Here is a 14,002-nt window from a genome sequence, read left to right as displayed (position 1 = left end):
AGATGCAGCCACTTTATACAGAAATAATACTCATCTCTAAATCAGTTAACAATGAATACCTTGGCTGTGGCAGTGGTTTAACACCTCAGGCTGTGGTTTGACATTCTCAGTGTGGCCACGAAATGTTGAAGCACCTTTTCAGTGAGAGGCTCGAGACACCTGCGCTGAGCTCCCACCCAGGCTGGGCTGCTCTGTGTCCTGGGGGCTGTGCACTGGCAGCCAGAGCTGCTGGGCTTCCAGGCAAGTTTCAGGATTCATTGCTGCTCGCCATACATCTGTTTTAACCTCAAAGATTGATTATTTTTAAAGGTTAGCTGTTATGTAGCAGAAGAAACCCTCGCCTTTGCCAGCTTTGAGAAGTCACTGTGGTCTGTAACTGCACAGTTTTAATTTAGACAACAACAACAGCCATTGCAGGTTAACCTTCCTTATTACTACTCACTTCAGTTTTTTTGAACAGGGAAAAAAAAATCGTCACCTACCAGTCACATCCCCACTTCAGTCTGCGCATGGAGCCAGCTCTCACCTGGATTGTGCAGAAGCAAGACAGCAAGGGAGAGCAGCAGCCAAATCATGTCACAAAAGCAATTCTTCTGGGTTAAACAAGGAGACCTTGAGGAACAGGGGCAGCTCTCTCTTGCCTTCCAGCTTTTGCCTGCTGTACCTCCTACCAGCATTACCATACTGAATGACCAAAACACTGTTTTTTTTCAGAAAACATCTCACACCTCAGTCAGATTTACCACCACTTGCCTTGTCCTGGTGCATTCCCTTGTGAGGTGTGAGCATTCCCAGTCCATAGAAAGTACAGGATGATGGATACTCTTTCCAATAACTCATTGCCAGGTCAGCTGAGGTACCTACACACTTCATGGGTATGTGCAGAGGGTGACAGCAGACACTTGGACCCAGGCATGTGCTGATAGTGTGTACACTGTACCAGTCCCTGCCTTTTAAATCTTTCTCTCTAATTCTGTGGCATTATTACAAGATGGATTTATAACATACTTAGTACTAATGTAACAATGAAGATTAGTCTTCTTTGAGTCTAAGAGTAATACACTTTAATTTGCCTACAGCTACTGCATTGTATTGGTATGAAAGGAAATGGCTTTCTAATGCAGCTTCATCTGCTGAGCAGGGGGAAATCTGTGCTACAGAATGTAAAACTACATGGGACTCTAGCTGGCAGCAAAATTCAGAGTAGGAGAAACATAGCACAAATAAAAGTATTTGTGAGTTGGAGGTATGCTAACAATCTTAGTTTATTGCTAAACATCCCATATACAGTAATGCACTTTGCTTGGAGGCTCATGATGGCTTCATCTTTTCGCTGCTTCATCTTCTATACTATCATTTTTTTCCTGGAATTAGAGGTGTAAATTCATTAGTTTTCAAAATTTATTTGTGACATTAACAGGAAGTTGGTATTATGAAGTTCCTTAGAAGCACTGGTGGTGTTAATGCAGTCTGTGCTGTGCTCTAAACCTAGATAACCACTGGAATCTCAATACTTGATCTGTTAAGTAAATGTTTCTGCTGCCTGGTGTAAATGCTGCCTTCATTTGACAAGTGTCAGGCGTTCTTTGAATGGACATGTGCACAAATAGTCCCTCAAGTGCCAGTATTTACCCTAATGTGGAGCTCCCCTCTTCAGGAAAGCAGCAAAGCTGTCAGCTTCTCCCTTCTTCTTGAGTGGCAAAGGAAGAAATTATCGTGTCTGAGACAATGTCATGTAACAGTTACTGCATATAGGATAGATCAAATTTTTGTGTGCATAGTGTGCAAGTTGGACACAAAAATTATATGTTTCTTATACTTTTTTTTCCCAAGAAATCAATGAAATATAATTATGCTTAAAATAACAGGCTTTGTTTCTAGACCAGGGATGTGTCTTGCTTTCAGCAATGGCAGGGAAGGATGAATAACTTGCGTGCAGAGAAGGAATGAAAAAAATATTAATATAAACTGCTGGTGGAAAACAGCTGCAACAGGGCCTTGTTATCACAATAGGTCTTTGATTGGAAAGGTGATCCCATGGGCAGAGGAAAAGACAGAGAGAAAAATTTACAGTAGATAGTGACAAGGCGTCCAGCTCACTCCACTGGTGTGGTGGGTGCTTCAAAGGACCTAAGTGTTTTCCTGTTGTTTTACCTGCCAGCTTTGCATCAATGACTCACAAGGTGTCTGACCATCAGCCCACAAAGCTGAGCCTGTCCCTGCCTGTCACTCACCCTGGCACCTGGTGCTGTCCTTGTAAACGTAGCCACTGTCACCACTCTAAGCCAGCAACCTTCACCCTTCCTCTCTTCATCACCAGGTCCATGCATCCTGAAGACACATGGAATAGTCAGATTGATTGCCCTAAATTTGACATTAAAACTGAAAAAAATAATGAACTGACTTTTTTTTCTTTTCTCCCTCAAAAAGTTGCAGCGACACGACAAAGATGATTCCCCTGACAAGTGGAGGACAGAAGAAGAAATGGCAGCTGAAGCAGAAATTCTGAAGAAGTATTTCCAGGAAAGTTAGAGGTAATGATCTGAACTTTGACTTACTCCTGCAGCACCCAAACCTTTGCTCAAGCCTCCAGAGTCTTCTTGAGGACAACAGGGCAAATACCTAGAATGAAAGAAAAGAAAACAAAGCTCTTAGTTTTGTGTTGTTTCCAAAAAATCACAGCACTCCATCAGTGGCTGAAATAACATGCTCCTTCTTGAACAAATCAGCACCATCCTGGAGCATTTTGTTTCCAGACAGCAAAAATAATGGTGTATCTAGAAATGAGAATCATCAGCATTTACTTAAGAGGAGTCTTCAACCTAACATATCCTCACTCTGGTTTTAGGATAGAGAATAGCCCTGGTACCTCTACACAGAGCTAAAACTGGTGTGTCTGTGTACAGCCACATATGCATATGCACCTATACATACAAAATTGCATGAGAATTCAGACTATAGAGTGCATAAGCAAATACTAACCTCAGCTATACTTTATTAAGTATTAAATGATTTGATCAGTTCAGCTTCCAAAACTAAGCCTGCTGGAAAACTGCCTGTTCTGCTAACTTTTCCACTGACCTTAAGAGAAAAAGAAAGATTTGCAGGGAGGAAAAGAAAAGAGAAAACACTTGGCAAACACTAACATTGGTGCTCTAGAAATTGAGTTTTTCATTTTGTACCTGGAGTCCCAAAAGCCAGATTCTTCCAGCAGAAATGAACTGGCCCCTGGAGATCAATGTGAATTAGGCTGGGATGTAATACCGCAGCAAGGATGCCAAATCTCCCTCTCCCTTGCTCCCCATATGCTGTTTGCCATCATCCAGCACTCTCACTTCTCTGTCATTTCTGACTGTTTCATGTTTTTCCTCTGAAGAACCAAAATCCCAGAAATAACCCTCCTCTCTCTGTGTGACTCACTGCTTGCAGCCCAGCTTAAGAAATCGTGAGCTAAACTGTGCATTGTATGGGTGGCACACTTACGTGGCAGCTCTCATCTCCTGTGCCATTCTGCCATTTGGATGGCATTTTGGATGACTCCATTTGGAGTTCATCAGACTTCCCCTTCCTTTTTTTTTCTCACATCGTGACCATGCTCTTGTCTTCTCCAGCCAAAGTAGCTGTGCCAACCCTTCTGTGGATGGGCACAGAAAAAGCCATGTAACACATGTAATTCCCATCTGTGAAGGAAACTTCTCCCCAGCAGCTGGGACCTCCAGGGTTTGGGCTGCACAGTCACATTTCAGCAGTGGCTGCTGGAGTTGTATTTAGACACCCACTTTTCACCTTCTCAGAAATATGCTGCTCAAAAGTGAATTACTCAGCCAGGAAGAGCATATCCTTGGTAATGCATGTGTAAGCACTCTTCTCTAACAGAGGCTTTATGTGGTGCTTCATCTATGGCCCAGCAACCAATGAATAGTACTTAGGGGGAATGGCCCATCCCTATTCTAGTGTGATATCTTTTCCCTTTATTGATTTGGTAGGTTTTGGGGGGGATTTTTTTTGTTCTCTTCAGAAATGAATTGGAAATGCATTTTTTCCTAGAGATTTTCAAAGGGGTTGGAATTAAATCTCCACATATCAATAAAATGTTATTTATCTTTTCTGATACTAAACACAAAGCTGGATAGATGGTATAAATCCTTTCCTGCAAGCAAATTTGTGTGGCTGGACATATATTTCCATTTATTATGAAAATGAGTCAGCGTGTGTCTGCATGGATGACCTCTTGATACGTTTCCCGTGATACTAAGGTCATTACCTTTCCTAGAACAAACTGGTAAATTAAATCTTCCTGGCATCATTATCATGAGAGTGCCTAATGCAGGCAGTCCTTCCAACCCTTGATTCCCAACATTAGGCATCACTGTCAATTTCTTCTCCCTAATATTGAGGTTTAAGGCTCTGAACCTGAGATAAAGGTATATCTATGCACCTTCTGCATTTCTCAGCCTTTGTCTTCTCTCTTAACCTTGCTTCTAAAGTGATGAAGACTGAAAACTTTTGGCAAATTAACAAGGTTATATGCATCCTTCTTTGAGGCTATTTTTGTATTTCACCTACAAAGGATTTATTTTGCCATTTGTGGATTTACCTGAATGACACTTGACTTGAGGTTTTTTCATGCAGCATAGGGAAAGTCAGAAAGAGCTGAATGTGGGTGTTGTGCAGCCAATAAATAGTGTTTTTAAGGCCTCATGCATTATTTTTGTACTTTGTTGTTTTGTTTAAAGAAGCCCAGCTTAGCTAGCTTAGCCTGGGCAGACCGAGCTGTGTTTTAGGGCTTTTCCAGCTACCCTTACGTTTATCACAAGTCCTTCACCACCTGCCACAACTCCTGTATGACTAGACAAGGTCCAGTAGCATCTTTTACCTGTATTTAGAGACTATCTAATCAAGAAGGACTTGCAAGCAACTTTTGCCTAATAAATACTTGAGTTAAGCAAGAAGCTCTAAGTTCTCTCTCTACTTAATTTGCTGGTGCTGATTCCTCTTGGCTGACTAACTAAAGTTAAGTGCTTCTACATCAGTCCCCAGATGACCCAAAATATCCACCCACTTGCTTCAGGAAATGAACACATTTAGCCTTGCTAAGTTTCCACCCTTGAGAAAATGCATATCTTTAAATATTTTATCTGTGTGTGCAATATCAGTGAGTGAATTTGTGCTTTGCATGTGTTTCTGGTCTTCCCCTGGGTGTCCCCAAGGCACAGTATCCCACCTCATTAGAAGGACTTGTTCCTTCTGCTCACAGAACTGTGTCTGCAGAGCTGAAGCTCAGGAAAACTTCATTTGACTCTAGAAGTGAGAAAGAAAAGGAAAGAAAATCATTCTGTGGGGTGGATATTTAATACAGAATTTCCCCAGTTAGTCACTCTCTTGTTAGTAGCACCAAGATTTGACCTCTTTAGAGCCTCTTTGGAAGCTGTTTCTCATTCTGTGTTGGTTGTCCTCTGGTCAGGCGTGTTTGGTAACTTGGATGCTTTTTGAGGTGGATCCACAGGGAAAAGGTCCTTACTCAAAGAGCAGGATTTGATGCAGCACCCTAATTTCCAAGCCTATTTTCAGATGCGCCATTTGAATTTTATAGCTATGTATAGCTGGGTGTTTTGATAGTCTGTTTTGAGCATTTTAAATTGCACATGCCAGCAAAAAGGCTAAAGATTAAAAGACTTTAACCTTCAGATAGTATGTGAAAAATGTTTCTCTTCAAAGGTAGCTTCACTCTGTGTTGTTATTTCTGAAGAAAGAACCAGGCTGCACAAGTTTCAGTAGTTTTCCTATTTTGTGCATAACTGAAGTAATACTTTCATGCCATTAGAAAAGTAGTCAGTCTTAAGTATAATGTCAAAATGTCCCTTTGCATAAAGAAGTTGACAGTGATATTCTGTTGCCAAATGCTTGGAGTTACAAACATTCAACAGCTTTTAATTGCTTTACCACCTGAATATTTTGTGTCCTGCAACATGACAAATTCTTGTAGAAATCCCTTCAAATAATGTGTCCTGCACAGTCTTGCAGGATTTCTGATGTCAGTTCTCCCCCTTGTCCCCAGTCTGGCAATGTTTCTGGATAGTCTTTCCAGCTTTTCCAGAGAGTATAAATTCTACTCTTTTTTTTCCCCCACTCATTCTTTGAGAGCACTCATCCTGCCTCGCAGCTGCCTGTTCTGCACCAAGATCTCGGCATGTGTGAAAAAATGCTGTTCTATTGACTTCAGCAGGGAAATTACCACTGATAGCAGCAGCAGGCTAGGGGGAATTTAAACTGGCAATTTGACTTGCATCTGATTTTGCTCCAGCACCTCTGGAGTGTGACAATCCATGCTGCATGCATGAAAGTGAGCACCAAAGCTATCCCATCACTTTCCTTAAATTTAGGCAAGTATGACAAAATGACTTGCAACACCCATGTTTGTTTGTTTTACTGTAAGAAAAACACTCCTGTCATTTCTGGTACTTTAAACTGCATAAACCCACAAAGCAATGGCTATGTCTGTGATCCACAGGGTGGATCTGGGATGCAGTGAGGACACAGTCTGCCCCAGAAGATGCACTGTGGGCCACAGAGCAGGCTGTCCCCTGGGTGGACACCACAGGCACAGTGCAGGTATTTTCTGCATTTGGTGCTGCCTGTTGGCAAAGCAGAGTGACCAGGCAGTTCTGAAAAGCACAGCATGCTGTGTTATGGGAAATGGGAGCAGGGACAAGGGCTGCAGCAAGCTGAGACCCTCAATAGTTTCAGAGCCTCACTTGATAAAGCAGGGCAACCTTTAGAGTGCTTACACTGGACTTAGAGTCAGGTGGTGCCAGGGCCTGGGCAATTCCCAGAGAGCATGGTCTAGGAGCTGTTTGTGTGTAATCCTGCAGTAAACACACATCCTAGTAATCTCCTATAGATTTCTCTGCATTCCAGACTTAAGTGCTATTAATTATATCCCCCACTCAGAAGCATCCAAGAAGTATTAATTAAAAAGCAGGAGCTGGCAGTTTGTTTGCCTGTGTGAAACTATTATGACCTGAGAATGAAGTATAAGCTTCAAAAGAAACACATTTTATGAAGGTCACCTTGAAAAATATCATAAAAATCTGTCAGAAGAGAATGCAGCACTCCAAGTGTGCATTTCAGTGTGACATTTTGCTTTAAGTAGTTGGAAATAGCAAAGAGAAGATGGATCAGATCACGGGGTCTGTGCTTTTCCACCCAAAATTCTCTTTTTTTCTGCAGTAAGTACATATAAAGTAATGTTTTTGTCATTTCAATGGGATGCAAGGAAAGTTAATTATCAACACAAATCCAATGAACATAATCTGGCCCTTGCTGGTATTTTTTAAAGTGTAAAATATCCAGACTCCAACTCTGCAGCAGGGAGAAGGTATATACACAGGAATTACATTACCTCTTCAAGTGTAAACAGCCAGAAGTGGTGCAGTGACTGTACAGCAGTGACACTCAGAGAGCTCAGGGCAAAAGGCTTCCCCAAATAAATGTGGTGTGCTAATGCACAGCAGCCTCAGTGTTGAGGTTGATTATTTTTCTGGTTGAAGCATGTGATTATTTCTTATGAAAACAGAGCTACAGGAGAGCTAGCTAGAATTATAAATGAAATGTCATCCTCTTGTGGGAAGCAATGATGTCCTTCTCACACCCATTCCAGGTCTCTGTTTTGAGGCTGGAAGTAGTACTGTCCTGAAAGTTATACATGATTATACAAAGTAATTTCATTTCCCTATAGGTGGCCATTAAACTCAGCTGTCCAATACATGAATTCCATGCAGCAGTGCTTGGATCATGTAATTATGGCCACAGTAGAAACGTCAGGGCCAGAGACACAGACATGATTGTACAGCATAAATGCAAAGCAGCAAATGCGCTACTGTTGGTGAAGAAAGATGACAGCCAAATGTTCTCTTAACCTGCACATCCAGCAGGCTGAATGCCTACCTGGGCTTCCTGTCAAAATCAAATATTGTCAGTGGGATCAGTTCTTGATTCATCGTGTGCTTTGTGTGTCACATTGTATGGGAGGAAAATGGGGAAAGCTGAGCATAAGTGGTGGACATTTATCTCAGGACCTGGGGTAAAAGAGCTGAGGTGCAGGACAATGATGAGCTTCATATAAGGATGATATCAACTGTGACTAGGTATTTTTACACCCAAACCTGTGCTAAAATGGTGCTAATCTCTTGCCCCCAAAGCTGCCAGAGGATGCTCTTCACGAGCAGCCAGACCCTCCTTGAAGCAGATTCACAAAATCTGTGCCAAGTGATTCACAGGCTGCCATCGAACTGTCAGTCAGGAGGGGCTTACAATGGAAACTGTTGCTCAAAATGCCGTGGGAATGGGAAACATATGTTTCAGTGAGAGAGACAATCAAACAAAGAAGTGGGTGGCTGGGGAATTGCAGCCACAGCAGCAGCAAGATCCAAGCCTCGCGCGCAGCCCCGGGGAGCGAGTTCGGGGGCCGTGCCCTCATCTAACACTTGGGTAACAGCTTTGTGTTTAATAAACTGAGATAATTTTCCCAGCTCTAAACATGTTCTGAAGTGAAGGTACAAAACTGAAGATACCAAGCCAAAAGCCTATTTCATGCTCAATTATTAGCAAAGGTTTGTATCGTGGTATCCTGTTGCTGTAGCTGCTGCATAATAGACCTGCCCAGAGAGACATTGGAACCAGCAACTCGAACCTGACCTCAAAGCTTCAACACTGCCTTTGTGTGAGTGTCGCTGTCTAGGCTGTGTAGGTGGAAAGGCATTAATAACTCCTCCAGTAAGTAGTTATTTGAGAAAGGAAGGGGGTGATGGATGCTGGACTGAACGTGCTTGAGGCTCTGTTGTTTGCCAGGATGTAAGTCTCTACACAAAAGCAGAGGTATTGCAGGGATAAACTCAAATGCCCCACTTGTGTCAGCACCTGGGGTTGCTGCAAGCCTCCAGCTACCACTGCAGTAGCAACTGTGCTGTGAGTTTGTGCAGGGATTTCACAGACAGCTTCCACAGCTTCAGGCTCTCAGCATTTCTATTTCTCTGCTTTAAGAACACCTTCCACATCTGTCATGGCATCTATTACAGGTCTTTTACTAGGATGGACCACCAAGAGATGCATAAAATTGGAGCAGACATGGCAAGAAATGCCCCATTTATTCTCCAGCATGTGAAGCTGAGGGCATTTTCTGGGTGATGGTCCCAAATCACTGGTGTGTAATTCCTTGGCATTAGGCAGAGTCCCACCACATGGTCAGGATGGATGAGGATAAACAAGAGATTATAGTCTTGAAAGATTATTTGTAGGAGCTTATATAAGAGATCATGAGCCCCAAAGAGTCTTGCATGAGGTTATTATAGAAAAATAGATTTGAAGAGTAAGAAGCTGGATTTGATGACACAAGATGCCCTTTCTAATCCTTTGTTCCTATGAGGAGCGGTCAACAGAGCTGGGGACTGTGCTGCCTTACTCAGGGACATCAGAGGGGTGGCCTCACTTCATGTTTGGTTTTTGTAAAATGATCCTGACCTCTGTCCAAGGGTGCTTTGTGAGTTAGGAATGAAAAGCATGATGTGAAAGGCAGGCATTAGTATTATTTGTAAGTGCAGTTTATTGAAAAAGCAGATAATAAATTGGACAAATCTCTTTCTTGCTCTGGTAAATTTTAAAATAGTTGTGCGCAAGGCTTTTCTCCTTCTCTGTTGCATGGGCTGTAATAGGAACTGCAATGTGCTGTGTGGGGGTTTAACACTGAACATTTCTTTTTGCCTATTGCTGTCAGTGACTCCTGTCAGAACACACTAATGAGCACCTAAGTCATTAGTAATAAACAGCCTCACATTTTGTCTTACTAACAAAGATCAAAGCTGCTATTATATGTAATGATCTGTTGTGTTTGATACTTCTCAGGTAACAAAGTGTTGGAACACATCCCATGACACCAGAAAGTCCCCAGAAAGAATGACCTCATTCTCCAGTTCTCAGTGGCCCTGCAGCTGCAGCTCGACAATTTTATTATGTTCTACAAGTATGGGATTATTCCATGAAAAATTTTATTGGACCTTTGGATATCATCAAGGTTGAATTCCAGCTAAGACAACTAAACAGCACTGGTTGAAAATATTGCTGTGAATTGTAACTCATATTTTTCTGAATTGTGTACTTGGGAATGAATCTTTTTAAATTGTCCCTTGGTCTAAATAGAAATAAAGTGCCAGGAAAATCAGGTAACTACTGTGTTTAGGTACATTATAAAGTGTTTACTCCTTGTTGTGCTCTTTGATTCAGTTATTGTATGTAGGCTATTTTATCATAGAAAAATCAGATCTTTTAGCAGTGTGACAATTCATACAAACCAAGACTTTGTTACAGACCAGCCAAGATAAACTTTTTATTCAGGTGCATTCTATAGAAAGAAATATTAAGCTTCCTGAGATCTTTCTTTTCTCTCTTCTTTTAATGCATTATGAAAAGGCTTCTGCAGTTTTAAGTGATACAAAACAATTCTGTAAAACAAATAATATGGGAAGTTGCTCATGGGATAATAATCACGTTAGGGTTAGGCTGGCAAGAATGGCTGCTCCCAGCCGCAAACAACGAGTGAGAGCCTCCCACATGGAATAATCTCTGGGCAAGAAATGCTGTGTTCAGAACCCTGCACAGGAAGAAACCCACCATGGGTTAGTTGTTGATTGCTAACACATAATGCAGGAAAAGAAGTCAAAAAACAGATGGAAGAGAGAAGAAATGAGTCTGTAAGATTTGCATGGAAAAAGGACCCATAATCCTCCTCTGGAACTGCAGGAAAGCAAACAATCAAAGCGTTCTGTGTCCCCCAAACTCAGGATGAAAAGCAAAATGCCCCCAAGTCTTTCAATAAGAGTCATGCTGAGGGAGGCCATAGGGTGCAGAGGCTACCTGAGGGCTTGAGGAGGTCAGGACCAGTTCCAAACCAGAGCCTGGCAGAGCTTTGCCTGCCTGGCAGCACAGTGTGAGCATGTTCAGAACAAATTCAACTGCTCCGGGATAGCCTGTCCTGGAGGGTTACAGCCTGACCTGAGAAGTATGAAAATGCACAATGGATGAGCTCTCATAATGTTCACCAAGTCTCTCTCTGCTCTGTACTGCAGAGCCTTTAAGTCTTTATGCATGTCAAATAGAAATAGAAATACTAGAGCAAAATCACAGATGTTTGATTCCAGTTTTTACTGTCATGCTATTTAAATATTGCTCCTGAAAACCACTTTGATTCAAAGACTTACCATGACCCAGTGTGGCCCCCAGTATCTTCCATTAGCCCTTTTAAAAAACGTACAGATTGTAACACTATTTCTTTTTCTGTGCAGAGTAAATGAAGTCCATTTTGATGGTGTCTGCACTTTTTAGACCCTGAGCAAGGGCTGAATAAACAGGAAATGAAGGTCAGGGAGCAAGAAGCGACAGAGAAGGTAAGGTGAGCAGACAGAATGGTCAAAGATGCTGGCAAATGGGCCAACATAAATGGTTGTCCTTTTGCACTTTAGCATTTCAAGTTGCTGTGATTTCACATAGAAGGAAGACAATGGTTGTGCTGCTGGGGAACAGAAAGAAAAACCTCAGCATCAGTTACATTTGCAAGGCATTTTCAAACCTGCTGCTCAATGGCTTCCTATTTATGATGGAATATTCTGTATTAATTCCACAGCCTGTGATGAGCAGGCGCTGTGCCAACCATTTTGCATGGGGGCTGCAGAGCAGATGAGTGCTGAGCTCCATGGAAGATTTCATTTGTGTAAATGAGGAGGCCGTTATCACAGCACTAAAGGTCCTGGTTTTAAAAAAGGCCTCCTGTGACATTATGCACAAAACAACCTATTTATGCAGCATGAAAATATTTATGTGCTTCGCTCCAGCTTAAAAAGGGAATTTGCAATAGATGAGGGACATGAGAAAGGATTGGAGTGAGAGATAAGGAGAGATTAGAAAAGGTAGATCATGAAGTACATGACATCCTGCAGCAGTATGTGGAGTAACCCCTCGTGGTTTTTTTAAGATATGGACCTTGAAGATGCTGTGTGGATCATTTATATGCTTCTTACAGACTTAATTTTCCAAGGGCAAGGAGCTGTATGCAGGGGTGCCATTGCTGGAAGTGATGCCATGCTGAAGACACTGATGAACTTTGTAACCATCTTTGTCCTTTTCAGCCTTCATCTCTCGCCCTCATGGGGGTCGTGCCTGGGGGTTTGCCTATGGGCTGGGGAATGCCACAGTGCTGAGCTCCCTCACCCAAAGCAGGAGACATGGGAAAAATCACCTGTGCAGGGGCTCAGATGGACGTGGCACAAGAGGAGTGGTCCCAATGGGGTGTTTTCATAACAGAACAGAGCTCAGACCGTTATTCCCTGTCCTTACACAGAAGAAAATTACCTAGATTTTTTCAATTCCTAAGGGTTTTTCCTGAAGCAGCAGTTCCTCTGTAGGGCTGCAAGGGCTGTGCCTGTGTGCCCCTTTTTCCATGAGTAAACCAGGTATGGTTCAGCCACAGTTCTCCTCAGACTTGTAGGAGCAGCCTGGGAGCTCCATGTGTCCCCTGACTGCCCTGGAACTTGCAGAGGTGACTCAGGACACGCACAGGAGAGCAGACAGGTTATTGGGAGCTCAGTCTGATGGGGACACATCAGCCCATGCATCCACTGCCATGCCAGGCAGCTCAAGTGCTTTCAGCAAAGGCTCTGAGTGCAGCATGGGGACGTTTGTTATTTGTCTTTCAGCAGTTCAGCATTGTTCTTGCTTCAGATGCAGATGTACCAGCTCCAGGTTCTCCATGGGACAGCTGATGCCACCCCAGGCAGCTCAAAATGGTTATGTGCTGACAGATCAATGGGCTGGGGATGGGCCATGTCAGCTCCCTGAAGACTTTGTGTGTTAATTCAGAAGTCTATGCTGCTTCTAACCTCCCCCAGCACACATTCACCCACCCCACAGGTATCAGGCTCTCTTTTCATTCTGTGCTCAAATAAGCCAGTGTTTTGGTTTTAGTTAATGTTGGAGAGAAGGGAAAATGTTCTGCTGGTCCCTGTGGGAGCCTGACTGGGCTGCAGACTCAGGCTGATGCCAAGACAGCAGGTCCTGGCTGCAATGGGGGAAGTCATGGTCAGCTCCTGGCATGTGACAGTGCCCTGAAATGTGGCCAGGGACTAAGCACTCCTGAAATAAAAATACCTGAACCCATGTGGAATCCAGGGTGATCTCATACCCAGTCATAAAGCAATAAAAATCTTAATGCCCCAGTACCAACAGAGCTAATGAAAAACTCTCAAGCCTAAATACACACATAGTGACTGCCATGAAAGTACCAAAATAATTTCTACGCCAGCTTCCTGTGTCCTCCTATCCACTCCCCACCTCTCACTGTCACTGTGGTCGATGGCTGCTGAAAAGCCTTGTCCAATTCCCGCATCCTGACGTGCAGGCCAGCAACTCTGTGAAGGAGAAAATGCTGCTGCTCATGTAAGCTGTCCTGTGTGTTGGCAGGGCTGTGAGTTTCAGAACAGAGTGATATATTTCAGCTCTTGTGAAATTTCTGAATAATCAGCTCATCAAAAAATATCATGCAGAGTTCCCTTGTAGTCCTTTCCAACTTGCCACCTCTCCTGCCAATAGCTCCATAGGGTGACCACAGCTTGGCAGAGCCCATTAGCACAGCTCTGCACAATCACTCATGAGTAGAGCTGGCTGGAAAATACAGTCTTCCCTCCTGAAAAAAAAAGAAAGAAAAAAGATGAGGTGGGGCAGAGGGTGTGTTTCAGGATGAAGATTTTCCCCACTTCTCTCTCCAGAACCCTCTTCTCCCCCATTTTACCTGACCATTTTTCCTCCTTTGACTCCAAGAAAATAAAAATTCAGCTTAACATGGCACAGATATTGGATGCTGTCTGATCTGCTGGTGACTCCTCCTGGCCCCCAGGGCTTGGACTGTCACTGCAGGATGGGCACCAATGCACTGGCACCTTCTCCACCAGAGATTCTG

General features: G+C 43.1%; 1 protein-coding gene and 1 long non-coding RNA gene across 2 annotated transcripts in view; one reads left to right on the top strand and one right to left on the bottom strand.

Moving 5' to 3' along the window:
* The window catches only part of FHIT (fragile histidine triad diadenosine triphosphatase), a 535,025-nt gene extending 524,804 nt beyond the window's left edge, over positions 1-10,221 (top strand). The window contains exons 6-7 of the mRNA XM_068202109.1: positions 2,431-2,553; positions 9,919-10,221. Of these exons, the coding sequence (XP_068058210.1) occupies positions 2,431-2,532 (102 nt within the window). The 3' untranslated portion in view covers positions 2,533-2,553; positions 9,919-10,221. The remainder of the gene's footprint in view (positions 1-2,430; positions 2,554-9,918) is intronic.
* Positions 2,410-13,994, bottom strand: LOC137480800 (uncharacterized). Its single transcript, XR_011003092.1, has 3 exons — positions 13,840-13,994; positions 9,919-13,729; positions 2,410-2,553 (listed from the first exon to the last, which is right to left on the bottom strand). It is a non-coding gene; the product is annotated as an uncharacterized lncRNA (long non-coding RNA).
* Between the last annotated feature and the right edge of the window lie 8 nt (positions 13,995-14,002).

This window comes from Anomalospiza imberbis, chromosome 11 (genome assembly GCF_031753505.1).
Source record: "Anomalospiza imberbis isolate Cuckoo-Finch-1a 21T00152 chromosome 11, ASM3175350v1, whole genome shotgun sequence".
Lineage (NCBI taxonomy): Eukaryota > Metazoa > Chordata > Aves > Passeriformes > Viduidae > Anomalospiza > Anomalospiza imberbis.
The sequence above is the reverse complement of the archived record's forward strand: the minus strand, read 5'-3'. Positions and strand labels throughout refer to the sequence as shown.